Source organism: Salvelinus fontinalis, chromosome 19 (assembly GCF_029448725.1).
Source record: "Salvelinus fontinalis isolate EN_2023a chromosome 19, ASM2944872v1, whole genome shotgun sequence".
In the NCBI taxonomy this organism is placed as follows: Eukaryota; Metazoa; Chordata; class Actinopteri; order Salmoniformes; family Salmonidae; genus Salvelinus; species Salvelinus fontinalis.
The window spans coordinates 33,302,546-33,320,876 of NC_074683.1; the positions used below are offsets into that span (position 1 = coordinate 33,302,546).

The window sequence follows — 18,331 nt, forward strand, 5'->3', positions numbered from 1 at the left end:
CTTTGCGAGCATTGGAAATTGTCCCTGGTCTTTGTGGTTGAATCTGTGTCTGAAATTCACTGCTCGACTGGGGGACCTTAAGTGTGGGGTACAGGAATAAGGTAGTCATTCAAAAATCATGTTTAACACTGTCGTTTTACTCCTGAACTTATTTAGGCTTACCTTAACAAAGGGGTTGAATACTTATTGACTCAAGATATTTCAGCTTTTCATTTTTTATTAATTTGTATTACAAAAAAATCGAAGATCATAATTCCGCTTTGACATCAAAGTGTGTAGGCAGTGACCAAAATTCAAAATGTAAAATCAGTCCGTAACAACCAAATGTCGATAAAGTCAAGGGCTTTGAATACTTTCTGTAGGCACTGTATAAGCTTTTGTGCAATAGCTCCCCTTTGGAGGGGCGGTCTAAGGCAGTGCTAGAGGCATCACTACAGACACCCTGGTCCGATTCCAGGCTGTATCACAACTGGCCGTAATTGGGAGTCCCATAGGATAGTTTGGCCGGTGTATGCCGTCATTGTAAATAAGAATTTGTTCTTAACTGACTTGCTAGTTAAATAAAGGTTCAATTTAAAATAAATGTTTTTTAAAAACTATGTTGGACGGAGAGAGAAAGAGATCTGCAGTGCTAATTGATTTTCCATGAGGGTAAAGTAAGCTGTAGAGTAGCAGGCCCAGGCTCTTTAGATGGTATGATAGGAACTAAGTCAGCCACACACATTTGTCCTAAAGTAGTCTCCATTTCAAAGCAGTATGTCTTGGTCTTATCTCCTTAAGTTAAATCACATCTATCAAATGTATTTATAAAGCCCTTTTTACATCAAGTTGTCGTCATGGTTGGCATCTTTGTTGTTCTTGGCTGAGAGTCACCTGACCTTTTCCAGCCCTGGCCAAGCCTCCTTCTGAGCATATTCTCTTAAGAACTGAATCCCATCTTGGGAAACATGCATCTGTGAAACTGAAGCTTAATGGGTAAATAATGCATTGATGTCAATAGGAGGTTTCTGTGCAGATTGGAGGAGGGTTTACTGTTGCTGCTCCCTTCACTTGCCTTGGCTCCTGATACCAGGGCTGTGTAGTCTTTTAGTGGGCACCACCCCCTTCCTACCCCTGTCCAATCGAACCCAAAGCCTGGACCACCAGTGAGAAAATAAGTAGGCTTTCGTTTTATGTTTGTTGCTGTGCTGTGCTTGTGTGGTTTAATATAGCTGGCCATGGAAAAGGGAAAGGGCAGGGGGAAAGCTGACACAGGAGAGACAAACAGAGTATGTCAACCACTTTGAGTTACTGCCCGCCACCATCCGCTACATACGCTGCCATGCCAACCTGTCTCCACTTCTCTCTCTCCCTTTCATCCATCATCAAGCTGCCATGCCAACCTGTCTCCACTTCTCTCTCTCCCTTTCATCCATCATCAAGCTGCCATGCCAACCTGTCTCCACTTCTCTCTCTCCCTTTCATCCATCATCAAGCTGCCATGCCAACCTGTCTCCACTTCTCTCTCTCTCTTTCATCCATCATCAAGCTGCCATGCCAACCTGTCTCCACTTCTCTCTCTCCCTTTCATCCATCATCAAGCTGCCATGCCAACCTGTCTCCACTTCTCTCTCTCCCTTTCATCCATCATCAAGTTGCCATGCCAACTTGGCTCCACCTTTGCTCTCCATCCATCATCAAGCTGCACCATGGAACACTGTCCCCAGAGGGGTCATGGGAATTAATTTGACTTCATTTTATTTAAACCCTGCACACACACAGAGTACACGCACTCTCTCTATATCATGTACACACACTCACTCGGACCCAGGCTATAACTCCCCGGCTCTCCATTCAGCTCTCCGTTCATGTCCTGTAATGGAGGTACTTCACTGTAGTGTCCGACAGCATTCAGAAGGATGCGCCAGCTGGGGGAAAAGAGGTGGTCACAGACAGATCAGAGCAAAGGCTGTGTGCCTCAGGACTCCATGTAGACTGGGGTTATTTACAGCCTGGTACTTGTTATGGAGCAATGGGCCAGCAGAGCTGTGTGAAGAATCCAGAGCCCTCCTGGGTTCTATTCAGGCTCTGACATCTTGTTGCTGGAGGCTGTTTACTCGGAGGGAGCCAGAGCTGCTGTAGTGGCCTCCATATCTATCTCCATCTCCACAGTCTAACTATGGTGACTGTATTCCCTAGCCGGCTGGACGGACGCTCTGCGGTCCATTTCTTTCACAGTTCTGGCTAATGCCAGAGCAGTGGATGTCATGTTTTGCTGTCATGAAGTGTGTGTGGTTTATGGGTAATGTTTTCATCCCACTGTATCACTGGCATCAACCCTCTGATGGCGCTTACTGCATTTTTTTCATTGAATATCTCCATAAATGTAATTTCAACTGATGAACACACTGTATATTGGCCTAAAGATTTTCAGAGCAGTTCCATTGGGGGTTAGATGTTTGTAAAAATGAAACAAGGATATTGATAGAGAAAAGATCACTGATGTTGTTTGTGTGTCTTGCTCTAGGAGGATTTCCGGAATAAGGTTCAGGATTACATCAAGCACTACGCCAGGTGATGACTGCATCAGCTGCGCCAGCTGCCTGCACCCGCCCCCCCCCCACCCACCCCCGTCTGTGACTGCGCAGCTGAATCCCGTCCCTAATGTCTCATCAACCAACTAACCGCTGCGCACCGCTGACACGCCCCGGCTGCAATAAGACGTCGCTGGAAGAAGAAAAGATTAAACACGTTTTTTTTAAGTTTGAGGAGGGACTTGTTTATTGTCCTGAGTGGACCAGAGTAATCATCTGTCACAACAGGGATCGTCCAATGACTGGGCTTCTCGTTGTGTCTGAGCCAATCAGAGTGGGCGCCGGAGGCAGTGAGGACCCGGGATTTAAACAATCCAGTTATCTGTTATTTAAGAATCGGCGAATCAAAGAGAAAGATGATCTGTTCGTTTTTCTCAGTTCTAGTGCCTGCCATGTTTGTGTTGCAAAGAAAATGCACGCGAGCGCACACGCACACACAGAACCCCTTCACGCACATTGAGAAACAAGCATACTCAACTAGCTACTCACAACACACAGCACTTGGCTGTGCATGCAAACACACAGCTGGACATACGACATATCTGTTATGTCACTCGTTCCTGCCCACCCCCAACTCACCAGACAGCATGTGAATGACAAGTGCCACCAACCCAGTCCCCATTCTAGGCATTCCCCATTTGACCCAGTCAGTCCCTATTCCAGTCAGTCCCCATATTGTTCATTTCACTCTGGATATATCTGAAAAGGAACCCTAATAATCCCAATAATCCCAACCCTATAGGCCCTGGTCTAAAGTAGCGAGTGCATTATATAGGGCAGGGTTATTCAACTCTGACCCTACGAGGGCCGAAGCCTGCTGGTTTTCTGCTCTACCTGATCATTAATGTTATCCACCTGGTGTCCTAGGTCTAGAATGGAGAAAGAGCAGTGGAGCTGGTTTGAAGGTCCAGAGTTCAATACAAGGGACATGGGGAATAGGGAACCATTTTAGACTCACCTCAGACACGCCCACTTCCTGTCTGTTCTGTTCACTCATCCAGAGGGGAAACACTATGTACCGGTGCCCGGGATGCACTGTAACACTGTCTAGATGAAGCTTCTAGGAAAAGTTGTACAACCACACTTGACCCTTGACCTTAGCTAACCCCTGGGGAAGCCAAACAGAGGACATTCTGCCTCTGAAAGTCTCTCTTTTTCTCGCGCTTTCTTGCTTCATCCCTCTCCTGCTGTTTTTCATCCCTCTATCCTGCTGTTTTTCATCCCTCTATCCTGCTGTTTTTCATCCCTCTATCCTGCTGTTTTCCATCCCTCTATCCTGCTGCTTTTCATCCCTCTATCCTGCTGTTTTCCATCCCTCTCTCCTGCTGTTTTTCATCCCTCTATCCTGCTGTTTTTCATCCCTCTATCCTGCTGCCTTTCATCCCTCTATCCTGCTGTTTTTCATCCCTCTACCCTGCTGTTTTTCATCCCTCTATCCTGCTGTTTTTCATCCGTCTATCCTGCTGTTTTTCATCCCTCTACCCTGCTGTTTTTCATCCCTCTATCCTGCTGCTTTTCATCCCTCTATCCTGCTGTTTTTCATCCCTCTATCCTGCTGTTTTTCATCCCTATATCCTGCTGTTTTTCATCCCTCTACCCTGCTGTTTTTCATCCCTCTATCCTGCTGTTTTTCATCCCTCTATCCTGCTGTTTTTCATCCCTCTATCCTGCTGTTTTTCATCCCTATATCCTGCTGCTTTTCATCCCTCTATCCTGCTGCTTTTCATCCCTCTATCCTGCTGTTTTTCATCCCTCTATCCTGCTGTTTTTCATCCCTCTATCCTGCTGCTTTTCATCCCTCTATCCTGCTGTTTTTCATCCCTCTATCCTGCTGTTTTTCATCCCTATATCCTGCTGCTTTTCATCCCTCTATCCTGCTGCTTTTCATCCCTCCATCCTGCTGTTTTCCATCCCTCTATCCTGCTGTTTTTCATCCGTCTATCCTGCTGTTTTTCATCCCTTTACCCTGCTGTTTTTCATCCCTCTATCCTGCTGCTTTTCATCCCTCTATCCTGCTGTTTTTCATCCCTCTATCCTGCTGTTTTTCATCCCTATATCCTGCTGTTTTTCATCCCTCTACCCTGCTGTTTTTCATCCCTCTATCCTGCTGTTTTTCATCCCTCTATCCTGCTGTTTTTCATCCCTCTATCCTGCTGTTTTTCATCCCTATATCCTGCTGCTTTTCATCCCTCTATCCTGCTGCTTTTCATCCCTCTATCCTGCTGTTTTTCATCCCTCTATCCTGCTGTTTTTCATCCCTCTATCCTGCTGCTTTTCATCCCTCTATCCTGCTGCTTTTCCCTCCACACCTCTTAGGCCCTCCCACCTCGTGTTCTCCTCTGTCCCCATGAAGGTAGGGGAATACCAGGGTGCTCTCCCCCTCCTGGGTTGTGTATGAGTCCTCTGATTAGTTGTCTAAGGGAGGGCCTGTGGTCTCGCTCTCTTCTATGTCCTTGTGTGTCTGTCTGTCAGTGTGTGTGTTTGAGAGGTGTGTGTGTGTGTGTGTGTGTGTGTGTGTGTGTGTGTGTGTGTGTGTGTGTGTGTGTGTGTGTGTGTGTGTGTGTGTGTGTGTGTGTGTGTGTGTGTGTGTGTGTGTGTGTGTGTGTGTGTGTGTGTGTGTGTGTGTGTGTGTGTACGTGTTTGATGCTTTGCCTGGGCTGGCTTTGTGCCTGTATGCACATTGGAACATAACATTCAGTGTCATCACTGTATTAAACATTGTATTTACGTTTCCATGAGGCAAAGTGTATGTGATCAGGAGGTGGTGTATTTTAGTGTGTGCGTGTGCGTGTGCTTTCAAATGAACGGGTTCAGATTTGACTTGTTAGCATGCTCTGGTTCCTAGCCCCACACTCCTTGTTTTACTGTTTTACCTAGTTCCCTGTGAGGCTCAGGAGGGTCTGTCCCTCAGTTCAAATCCTCCTTTGCTTTCTCAGATTGTATATCGGTTTTTTAAGATGTATTAAAGAGGATATAATAAGGAAAATGAACCAGTATTTTATTCTATAGTCTGTGTCCCTGTCATATGCATGGGTTGGGATTGTTGCCATCAATGTTGATTCAACTACAATGTTAATACTGTATTTACAACAATGTGACATTTCAAGCTAATTACTCATCATGGTACACTAGTCCTCAGGTCTCACACAGTACTGGTTAGTGTCCACTAGCTCTGTTTAGTGTCCACTAGCTCTGTTTAGTGTCCACTAGCTCTGTGCTATAGAAAGTGATGACCATAGCAGAATGTTAATCTAGGCTGTCAGATAGTCAGTGTCCTGAGAGACAGTCAGAATGTCAGCAGCCTGGACAAACTCCCCTCCCGTCACCTCTCTCACACACACTTCTTCAACCGACTTCTTTAATCACTCACACACACCTTCTCCCGGGTCTCTGGGCTTGGGCCGGAGCATAAACACACTGACATGGTCACACTGGCCTGCAGGTATGAGCAACCTCTGCCTTGCCGTGAGAGTTGGTCTGGCTAGCAGAGAGGCTGTAGACTGCTGTTCCGCCCCACGCTCTCTTCTAACAAGGGGGAGACTGCTGTTCCGCCCCACGCTCTCTTCTAACGAGGGGGAGACTGCTGTTCCGTCCCACGCTCTCTTCTAACGAGGGGGAGACTGCTGTTCTGCCCCACGCTCTCTTCTAACGAGGGGGAGACTGCTGTTCCGTCCCACGCTCTCTTCTAACGAGGGGGAGACTGCTGTTCCGTCCCACGCTCTCTTCTAACAAGGGGGAGACTGCTGTTCCGCCCCACGCTCTCTTCTAACGAGGGGGAGACTGCTGTTCCGTCCCACGCTCTCTTCTAACGAGGGGGAGACTGCTGTTCCGTCCCACGCTCTCTTCTAACGAGGGGGAGACTGCTGTTCCGTCCCACGCTCTCTTCTAACGAGGGGGAGACTGCTGTTCTGCCCCACGCTCTCTTCTAACGAGGGGGAGACTGCTGTTCCGTCCCACGCTCTCTTCTAACGAGGGGGAGACTGCTGTTCTGAGGCAGGCAGATGGAGCAGTTGGACTACGGCCATCTTGCTTGAGCCTGAGACACCCACTTTACCATCATTGGGTCGAAGCTTCTTCCTTTCCCCATGAAAGATTCCTCTCATTGCTACTGCCTCCTTAACTAGCGGTGTACAACCAGAGCTATACACCCACACACCTTTTCTTCCTCTGCACGTAGACCTTAACTTCTTTACAACACTGCAACCTTAGGGACAAGGTTTTTATTGACCAAAAGAGCTGATTCCCCCAACCTTTTGTGGCCCCTTTGTCCACGACCATCTGAAGGAGATGGTATCTATTTATCTATTAAGTGTTGTACTAATCTCTTTCCACGCTTTCTGACTGATTTATTGACTGGCTAGCTGGCTGACTATCTGTCCACACAATGACTGACTGACACTGGCAGCGCGTCTTTCTACCTGCCATGTGTAGAGTGGCTGAATGAAGGTTCCTCTGGACCGCTGACGGTGGGTAATCAGACGGTCATGGTCGGTAGATTAGGTACTCGCACACAGAGAGTGTCCTTAAAGAGACCAGAATCAGGAAGATGTCTCTCGAAGATGTATCAACCCACTAACTGTAATCCTCCTTATTCAAAATATGACTCTTTGGATCCTTGCAAAGCCCTGATATGAACTAAATGTAGTATTTAGTTTATTTCCATAGTATGAATCAGCACTAATGGAGCATAACAAAGCAGAGTGGAGAGATTGTATTTATTATGTTTATTCTGATTCCCCTGATAAATACAATGTTCACAAAACATTAAGCACACCTTCCTAATATTGAGTTGCACGCACCCCCCCCCCCCCCCCCCCCTTTTACCCTCCGAACAGCCTCACTTCATTGGGGAATGAACTCTACAAGGTGTCAAGTGCTCCACAGGGATGCTGGCCCATGTTGACTCCAATGCTTCCCACAGTTGTGTAAAGTTGGCTGGACGTCCTTTGGGTGGTGGACCATTCTTGATAGACAGGAAATTGTTGAGTGTGAAAAACTCAGCAGCGTTGCAGTTCAGGACACAAACCGGTGCACCTGGCACCTACTACCATACCCCAAAGGCACTTAAACCTTTTGTCTTGCCCATTCTCCTTTTGAATGGCATACATACACAATCCATGTCTCATGGCTTAAAAATCCTTCTTTAACCTGTCTCCTCTTCATCTACACTGACTGGTTGAAGTGGATTTAACAAGTGACATCAATAAGGGATCATAGCTTTCACCTGGATTCACCTGGTCAGTGTCATGGAAAGAGCAGATGTCCTTAATGTTTTGTACACTCGGTGTAGTTTCCATTTTCACTTGTGATTCAAATCCAGGCTCTTAGCATTAAAGAGGTGCTCATGTACTCAATGAATACCATTATGTTGTTGTTTATTGATTGTCACCACTCCAGTGAGTGTTTTGATAATGAGAAGTGAAGGTCTTACGCGAACAAACCAGGACAACTCTCCACATTGTGTTAAAATAGGAGATCATGGGCTCTGATCAGTCATGCCCCGTTTACATCGCAAAGTATTTTGTTACACCATGCGTCATCTTCATGCAATCTCCTTCCGCTACTGGATTGAGAGCATAGGGAGGGTTTCACAACGCAAGACAAGATGGAGGAGAGCCATTATCATTACAAATGTCATTACCATCAAAATAAACAAAAATGGAAAGCAACAGTCATATATAATTGGCTTAACAGGCCATGTGTATTGACATTTATATAAAATATTACTCGCTAGCTATCCCATTCTGCTGAAAAACACATCTTCATCTTATTCTGTGGTTTGGTAACTTGCTGTTCTGTTGACGGAATCTGGCTGCACTAAAGATGACGCAAAGTTTGGAAGAATTGAAATGATGCGGTATCTGTTTCCCAACGGAACCTTCAACAGCAAGGGGGCGCTGCGATGCCACTTTTTTGGACTAAAATGAATAACATCTGGCGCAATAGAATACACTTCTCAGATAACATCAGTCAGCCTGTCGGAAAGTGTTTTTCATTGTGCCCACACCCGTACAAACCCATCTCCCTCACTCACTCACCCACTCTCTCGTTTCTAAAAACAGTACAATGACGATTGTGGTAGGATGAGTCATTAGTCAAATCTGTAGGTAGCCATCATCCTCATCAACCACATCCAAACCCAGAACTAATAACCAACCACAGGCTGTCTGCAGTGCACAGTGTGTTGTTACATCATTATCTGCTTTCACCATGACATGTACACTCATTTCACATGAGAAATAGGAGAATTGTCTTTGATGATAACCCACACACACTAACCCAGAAAAAGGAATGGCAGATGTAGCCATTTTTTCACAGCAGGAGCAGAACAACGATTCCCTCCTCTTTTCTAGTACAGATGTGATGGTACACTGAACAAATATATAAATACAACATGCAATCATTTAAAAGATTTTACTAAGTTACATTTTAAGGAAATCAGTGAATTGAAATAGATTAATTAGGCTCTAATCTATGGATTTCGCATGACTGGGAATACAGATATGAATCTGTTGGTCACAGATACCGTACTTTAAAAAAAGTAGGGGCGTGAATCAGAAAACCAGTCCGTATCTGGTGTGACCACCATTTTCCTCATGGAGTGCAACATCTCCTTCGCATGGAGTTGATCAGGCTGTGGCCTGTAGAACGCTGTCCCACTCCTCTTCGATGCTTGTGTGAAGTTGCTGGATAGTGGCGGGAACTGGAACACGCTGTCGTACACGTCTATCCAGAACAACCCAAACATGCTCAATGTGTGACATGTCTGGTGATAAATGCAGGCCATGAAAGAACATTTTCAGCTTCCAGGAATTGTGAACAGATCCTTGAGACATGGGGCCATTCATTATGCTGAAACACGAGGTGATGGAGGCGGATGAATGGTGTGACAATGGGCCTCAGGATCTCATCACAGTATCGCTGTGCATTCAAATTGCCATCGATAAAATGTATCCATGAAAAACACAATTCTCCAGCGTGCCAGTGACCATCAAAGGTGAGCATTTGCCCACTGAAGTCGGTTACGATGCCGAACTGCAGTCAGGTCAGACCCTGGTGAGGATGACGACCACGCAGATCAGATTCCATGTGATGCTTTCTGACAGTTTGTGCAGAAATTCTTTGTTTGTGCAAACCCACAGTTTCATCAGCTGTCCAGGTGGCTGGTCTCAGACAATCCCGCAGGTGAAGAAGATGTATGTGGAGGTCCTGGGCTGGCGTGGTACACATGGTCTTGGATTGTGAATCCGGTTGGATGTACTGACAAATTCTCTAAAACGACATTGGACACAGTTTATGGTGGAGAAGTGAACACTCAATTTTCTGGCAACAGCTCTGGTGGACATTCCTGAAGTCAGCATGCCAATTGCACACTCCCTCAACTTGAGACATCTGTGGCATTGTGTTGTGTGACAAAACTACATATTTTAGTGGCCTTTTATTGTCCCCAGCACAAGGTGCACCTGTGTAATGATCATGCTGTTTAATCAGTTTCTTGATATGCCAAATCTGTAAGGTGGATAGATTATCTTGGCAAAGGAGAAATGCTCACTAACAAATTTGAGCGAAATAAGCTATTTGTGTGTATGGAACATTTCTGGGATATTTTATTTCAGCTCATGAAACATAAGCTCAACACTTTACATGTAGCGTTTAACCCTGGTATCTGCGTCTAATCATGAATCTGTTCTGTTTGAAGTTTAAACTGCATTGCTTTGCTTTAGAACCAAACTATTTACCCATTTAAGGTATTGACACTGGTAATGTTCAAGTCTTAATGTTGGCAGTGTTTTTTATTGTACTACATTTCTGCAGCATTGTCTCCGTGGTCTTTGATTCACAGGTTAACCTTTCAGACAGAAAATACCCCAATAAAACTTGATGCATTTAAAGACATGGTCGTTATGCCTCTGTAAAAAAAAAAAACACTGAATTATTCCTAGTCACGCAGTAGCTGCTTTTGCAGAGGACACAGACTTTCAGGAGCGAGCTGTGTAAACTGTTCTGACTGAGAGCACTCAGGTCAGGAGAGGAGACCGTGTGCCATACTGTGGAAAGGGAAAATAAGGCACACACAAAATGCCTGCATTTATAATGCCTAATGATACAGTACACTTATAATGCATTATAAAACTTGCTATAAGCTGTCCGCCGGAGACACTACCAGGGCAAACAAGAGGCTTCCATAATCCATCTACCCTTATGTTACGTAATGTTCATCATAGCCTCTTATAGACCATTGACAGACATGCTGTAGCAATAAGGCACAGGCCAGGGGTTGGACTTCACACCTGAGTGTTGACGTCCTTCCGGACCAAATGGAGGTCCCTTCCCAGTGTCATAGGTTGATCCGGAGCCCCAGCGGCATGCACAGTGTTCATACCTGAGTGTAGGGTTTTGTCCTCTCTTGTCTTCTGTACAGTGGTTGGTTGAGTGGTAAATTGCCCCTTTAAAGGGACTCCTATGCCACAGCACTCACATGTATCCATCCCAAGAAACACTAATATATGGCATGTGTTTAACATTTTTAAAGCTTGCCTTTTCTGCTTTAAAGTTACGCACAGGGAAAGGGGACACTGTATTCCTCACACCACCGCCGGGTTCGCCACCACTGGGAAGAGCTGAGCAGGTGTAATATGATAGGGTTAGGGGTCGCCACCAATGGGAAGTGCTGAGCAGGTGTAATATGAGCCGGGCGGAGATCGATACGCCCCTCCGTGACCTCCCCTGGCTCCCAGTGGTCCGACAGCAGTCAGGAAACAGCCCAAAAATCACTGGGAGATTATGTAGTGAGGTGTGTGCATGCGTGAAATGCATTAGCGAGCGAGAAAAGGTTAGCTATTTCCATTTGTGTTCTGACCGCCGTTTCAGCCTCCCTAGGATAAAATAACCACTTTACTAGTTTATACTGAGCTGTTGGGACTGGGTCCAACTCTATGAGTTCCTGCTAATTTACCCTTTGACACCAATGCTTAGCTGTCTTTGGAAATGGGTCACTGAAGCAGTGAATGTTATTTTTTATTTCATGGTTAATCTGTGCATGAAAGTATAAATATTGACTGGGCAATATGACTAATACATGACCAATGATGCAGGGGTTATGTTCCTCATGGAGAAAGTTGTCTTTGTGATTTGTCAGCTCATGCAGCGACCAACCTGGACGCTTCCCTTCACCCAATCTCCAGTTACTCAGGTTCTTTCTCTTCGTCTCATCAAAGTCACCCACATGTAATGAGACAGTGAGGGAAAATAAACCCACACATTTATTCCACATGTGGGAGGCATTGTGGAGAGATTAGACTTCCTACAAACAAACAGCTCTTGGCGATGTCAATTTAAACAGAGGAAATATAGTGAGGAATTGGGTAGAGGAAACAATGTGGAGGTAAATGGGCACCGAGACACTTGAATGGAATCTTTCTCCCTGTAGTAAGGAAGTAAAGTAGAGCTGTGGGTTACAATGGCTAGGCCATATGGTTTAAAGTACTCAAGTAAACATAATTTAAAGTACTTCTTAACTAGTTTTTGGGTGTACTTTACTATTTATATTTTTGAACATAATGTACTTTTTACGACATACATTTCCCCTGACACCCAAAAGTACTTGTTACATTTTGAATGCTTAGCAGGACAGTAAAATGGTCTAATTCACGCACTTATCCACAGAACATCCCTGGTCATCCCTACTGCCTGGCAGACTCACTAAACACAATTAACTCATTAGGAATTTGGGGCACAATTGGAGAAGTTGTTTATAGAGTTACCATCTCCCGAATTCAACTCCAAAAGACATACATACATATATATTATATATCGATAAAAGTCACTTATTAATCATTACGTCATTTCATTCTCATTCTGAATGTCGCAGACTTCATGAATCCGCAAGAACCCCAACCTTTTCTGATTATTCAGTACTACACAAATTATTTATTTATTAACTAAATAGTAACACAGGATACACATACACACAGGAGACAAAAGTCTCTAGTGGAATGACAAGATATGACGGCTTGTTACACATATGGAGAGGGAGGAGTAGATAAAGAGAGGGAGAGACAAAGAGAGTCAAACTTATCGTACATTTGGAAACTACCCTCAAGGTAATAATAAAACTTTGCTCACGAACTACCGCCCATTTGGGTAAGAAATGTAAAGTATTTAGGTGTAGATGTCTTTGTTCATCGTCTCTCTGTTGAAACCAAACAATCCTTCTATGGGAAGGGCTCGATGGGTGTAAGGCTCTGGTTGCCCTGGCTTGGAGTGGAGTGTTTCTTCAGCGCAGCTACTTAGATGCACCCGTGATTGTTTGAGGTGAGCTTCTTGCCTCTTTTTCAGGTAGCTAGTCAAAGTTCTAGATCTCTCTACATGCACAGCTGCAGACTGTCAAATGTTCTGGTCTAGTGTGTTTATCTTCTTCACCTCATGATGAGTTTCAGAGTTTACAACCATTTCAACGTGTAGCCACAGCTGCACGCTTTCTGGTCTGGGAGTTTCAACCATTTGTAAAGTTTAGGTCACGCTTCACATCTGCTGGTCTGGTATGTTCATTCTTGGCAAGTCCTTTTAAGGGCGGTTACATCCCACTGACACGCTCTTCTGACCTCATTCGGGGCGTGGTTTAGTTAATGTGCAAAGGACATGAAAACAATGCTCTCGTTAGAGAACTAAAATCACATTCCTATCTTAACAATGTAGTTTCATCGTTTTTCATACTGAATCAACATCATATTGGATGGAAACTTAACTTCTCTAGGGTATGTGGGACGGTAGCGTCCCACTTAACCAACAGCCAGTGAAATTGCAGGGCGCCAAATTCAAAACAACAGAAATCTCATAATTAAAATTCCTCAAACATACAAGCATTATACACCATTTTAAAGATAAACCTCTCGTTAATCCAACCAAAGTGTCTGATTTCAAAACGGATTTACGGCGAAAGCACACCTTGCGATTATGTTAGGTCAGTACATAGCCACAGAAATACACAGCCATTTTTCCAGCCAAAGAGAGAAGTAACAAAAAGCAGAAATATAGTTAAAATTAATCACTAACCTTTGATGATCTTCATCAGATGACACTCATGGGACTTCATGTTACACAATACATGTATGTTTTGTTCGGTAAAGTTGATATTTATATCCAAAAATCTGAGTTTAGGCGGGACGCTACTGTCTCACTTGGCCAAAAGCCAGAGAAAATGCAGCACGCCAAATTCTAATTAATTACTATAAAAATCAAACTTTCATTAAATCATAACATGAAAGATACCAAATTAAAGCTACACGAGTTGTGAATCCAGCCAACATGTCATAATTCAAGTAGGCTTTTCAGCGAAAGCATACGATGCTATTATCTGAGCTTAGCACCATAGTAAACAAAAGAGAGAAAACATTTCAACCCTGCAGGCACGACACAAAACGCAGAAATAAAAATATAATTCATGCCTTACCTTTGACGAGCTTCTGTTGTTGGCACTCCAATATGTCCCATAAACATCACAAATGGTCCTTTTGTTCGATTAATTCCATCAATATATATCCAAAATGTCCATTTATTTGGCGCGTTTGATCCAGAAAAACACCGGTTCCAACTTGCGCAACGTGACGACAAAATATCTCAAAGTTACCTGTAAACTTTGCCAAAACATTTCAAACTACTTTTGTAATACAACTTTAGGTATTTTTTTAAGTAAATAATCGATAAAATTGAAGACGGGATGATCTGTGTTCAATACAGGAAGAAAACAAACTCAAGCATGCTTTCTGGTCTTGCGCCTCTATCAAACAGTACACATGAAGTGACACTTTTTCAAGATGGCCGTACTTCTTCATTATTCAAAGGAATAACCTCAACCAATTTCTAAAGACTGGTGACATCCAGTGGAAGCGGTAGGAACTGCAAGCAAGTCCCTTAGAAATCTGGATTCCCAATGAAACCTCATTGAAAACAGGGTGACCTCAAAAAAAAATCGGAATGGTTTGTCTTTGGGGTTTCACCTGCTACATATGTTCTGTTATACTCACAGACATGATTCAAACAGTTTTAGAAACTTCAGAGTGTTTTCTATCCAAATCTACTAATAATATGCATATATTATCTTCTGGGGATGAGTAGCTGGCAGTTTAATTTGGGCATGCTTTTCATCCAAAATTCCGAATGCTGCCCCCTACCCTAGAGAAGTTAACAGCCGAAGGGAGTTTCCTTCCTAAGTTACAGTATTTGGTTCATACAGTTTTAATAACATCACAAAATGAAAAGTAATATGAAATTATTATTCTTTAGATCCCCGCTGACCATTTCCCAAATTATTTATGTTCGAATTATTGTTCCATGATCCACTTTTTGGATGTTAGAGTTTTTGGGCGGGCAACAGTCTTCTGGGGACAAAGGCATTCCTTTGGTTGATACTGAAGAGCAGAAGAGGGTTCTGAAGAGTAGAAGAGGGCTGCATATAGTGTACGATTGGTGCGAGGTTTCATTAAACTGGCCCAGCCCCCCCTCTCTTCTTCTATGGGAGAGAGGGGGGTCTGGCTATTTGCCAGGCTGATCTGAGGCCTTGGATCCTCGACCAGGAGATACTTTTGATACTTAAGTATATTTAAAACCAAATACTTTTAGACTTTTTCTCAAGTAGTATTTTACTGGGTGACTCACTTTTACTTGAGTCATTTTCTATTAAGGTGTCTTTTACTTTTACTCAAGTATGAAGACTATCAGTGGGACTATCATTTGTTTTTCAACAGGACAATGACCCAACACACATCCAGGCTGTGTATGAACTATTTTACCAATAATTAGAGTGATGGAGTGCTGCATCAGATGACCTGGCCTCCATAATCCCCCAACCTCAACCAAATTGAGATGGTTTGGGATGAGTTGGACCGCAGAGTGTAGGAAAAGCAGTCAACATGTGCTCAGCATATGTGGGAACTCCTTCAAGACTGTAGTAAAGCATTCCAGGAGAAGCTTGTTAAGAGAATGCCAAGAGTGTGCAAAGCTGTCATCAAGGCAAAGGGTGGCTATTTGACGAATCTCAAATGTAGAATACATTTTGATTTGTTTCACACTTTTTTGGTTACTACATGATTCCATATGTGTTATTTCATAGTTTTGATGTTTTCACTATTATTTTACAATGTATAAAATGGTAGAAATAAAGAAAAACCCTTGAATGAGTAGGTGTTCCAAATCTTTTGACCTGTAGTGTAGATAGATTGAAGAGAATACTTGAGTGTGTGGGGTACTCTAGAAGCAGACCACTGACCGTGTACTGTATGTGCGTGCGTGCATGAGTGTTCATTTATGTGTGAGAGATAATATACTCATCAAAAAAAGAAACAGTGTTTCCCATGCTTGTTCAATGAACCATAAACAATTAATGAACATGCACCTGTGAAACGGTCGTTAAGACACTAACAGCAAATAGGTCACAGTTATGAAAACTTAAAACAAATAGGTCACAGTTATGAAAACTTAGGACACTAAAGAGGCCTTTCTAATAACTCTGAAAAAACCCAAAAGAAAGATGCCCAGGGTCCCTGCTCATCTGTGTAAACGTGCCTTAGGCATGCTGCAAGGAGGCATGAGGACTGCAGATGTGGCCAGGGCAATAAATTGCAATGTCCGTACTGTGAGACGCCTAAGACAGCGCTACAGGGAGACAGGACGGACAGCTGAATGTCCTCGCAGTGGCAGACCACGTGTAACAACACGTGCACAGGATCGGTACATCCGAACATCACACCTGCGGGACAGGTACAGGATGGCAACAACAACTGCCCGAGTTACACCAGGAACGCACAATCAGTGCTCAGACTGTCCGCAATAGGCTGAGAGAGGCTGGACTGAGGACTTGTAGGCCTGTTGTAAGGCAGGCTCTCAACAAACCCACCGTCGCTAGAACAGGCAGGACTGGCAAAAAGTGCTCTTCACTGACGAGTCGCGGTTGTCTCACCAGGGGTGATGATGGGATTTGCGTTTATCGTCGAAGGAATGAGCGTTACACCGAGGCCTGTTCTCTGGAGCGGGATCGATTTGAAGGTGGAGGGTCCGTCATGGTCTTGGGCGGTGTGTCACAGCATCATCGGACTGAGCTTGTTGTCATTGCAGGCAATCTCAACGCTGTGCGTTACAGGGAAGACATCTTCCTCCCTCATGTGGTACCCTTCCTGCAGGCTCATCCTGACATGACCCTGCAGCATGACAATGCCACCAGCATCTTTGCGCCCTGCTAATCAGGGTGTAACCATACCGGCGCAGGGTTTCCTTTTTCAGACCCTCGTAATGCGTCGCCTGGTCAGCCGTCAGATCCTGATAGGTCTTCTATGCCTGGCAGGAAGGGTGTTATCAGGCTGGCTAATTGGTCATGGGGCCATTTCCCCCTAGCCGCCGTCCTCTCGAAGGCTTGGAGGTAAGCCTCGATGTCGTCAGCCTCTGTCAGTTTCAGTATAAACATACTGGGTTTGGGACGAGAAACTGCTGCGCCTGCAGCCACGCCGGCCTGGGCGGCTGTCAGCTGGTTGAGTTCAGCTAGCAGGAGAGCAGTCTGCTGACACTGTTCCTCCAGAAGCTCCCGATGCATAGCCTGCTGTGCTATGTTCACCTCCACCAGCTGTTTCACCAATGCTTCCATTGTGCTCCGTTTCTGTTAAGTTATTGAGCTGGGTTTGCTTTGCCCGCATTCTCCATCATATGTAGCAGGCTCAAGAGTGTGGAGTTTCCACATGGCCAAGTTCAATAACCAAACACGCACAGGGAGCACAACTAGAATGCAAATGGGGAATTTATTAGGGATATTGCACACGGTGGGAAAGAGGCCTCGGTTCCAGCAACCAGTTCACAAACTTTGAATTCTTTAAAATGCACCCAGTTCTCGCCTTATTTACAAGCATTTCGCTACACCCGTAATAACATCTGCTAAATATGTGTATGTGACCAATAAACTTTGATTTGATTTAAGTACAACTTAATGTTTACATACAGTAGCAGTCAAAAGATTGGACACACCTACTCATTCAAAGGATTTTAGTTATTTTTACTATTTTATACATTGTAGAATAATAGTGAAGACATCAAAACTATGAAATAACACATATGGAATCATGTAGTCACCAAAAAAGTATTAAACAAATCTAAATATATTTTAGATTTGAGATTCTTCAAAGTAGCCACCCTTTGCCTTGATGACAGAACCTTTTGAGGATCTGAGGACCCATACCAAATAATATAGTTTCCTGAAGGGGAATAGGCTTTGTCGTTCCCTCTTCACGACTGTCTTGGTGTGTTTGGACCATTCTAGTTTGTTGGTGATGTGGACACCAAGGAACTTGAAGCTCTCAACCTGCTCCATTACAGCCCTGTTGATGAGAATGGGGTCGTGCTCAGTCCTCCTTTTCCTGTAGTCCACAATAATCTCCTTAGTCTTGATTACGTTGAGGGATAGGTTGTTTTTCTGGCACCACACGGCTAGGTCTCTGACCTCCCTATAGGCTCTCGTCGTTGTCGGTGATCAGGCCTACCATTGTTGTGTCGTCTGCAAACTTAATGATGGTGTTGGAGTCGTGCCTGGCCACGCAGTCGTGGGTGAACAGGGAGTACAGGAGGGGACTCTCTCTCTGTCTCTCTCTCTCTCTGTCTCCTTGTCTCTCTCTCTGTATGTCTCTGTCTTCTTGTCTCTGTCTCTCTCTATCTCTCTGTCTCCCTATGTCTCTCTCTCTGTCTTCTTGTCTCTCTCTCTCTCTCGCTATGTCTCTGTG

The 18,331-nt window shown here is 44.4% G+C and overlaps 1 protein-coding gene across 4 annotated transcripts in view; it reads left to right on the forward strand.

Moving 5' to 3' along the window:
* The window catches only part of LOC129816644 (NEDD8-conjugating enzyme UBE2F-like), a 106,676-nt gene extending 101,117 nt beyond the window's left edge, over positions 1–5,559 (forward strand). For all 4 annotated transcript variants that reach the window (XM_055871386.1, XM_055871382.1, XM_055871385.1 and 1 more), the window contains one exon: positions 2,507–5,559. In XM_055871386.1, the coding sequence (XP_055727361.1) occupies positions 2,507–2,557 (51 nt within the window). In that variant the 3' untranslated portion in view covers positions 2,558–5,559. The remainder of the gene's footprint in view (positions 1–2,506) is intronic.
* The last annotated feature ends 12,772 nt before the right edge of the window (positions 5,560–18,331 follow it).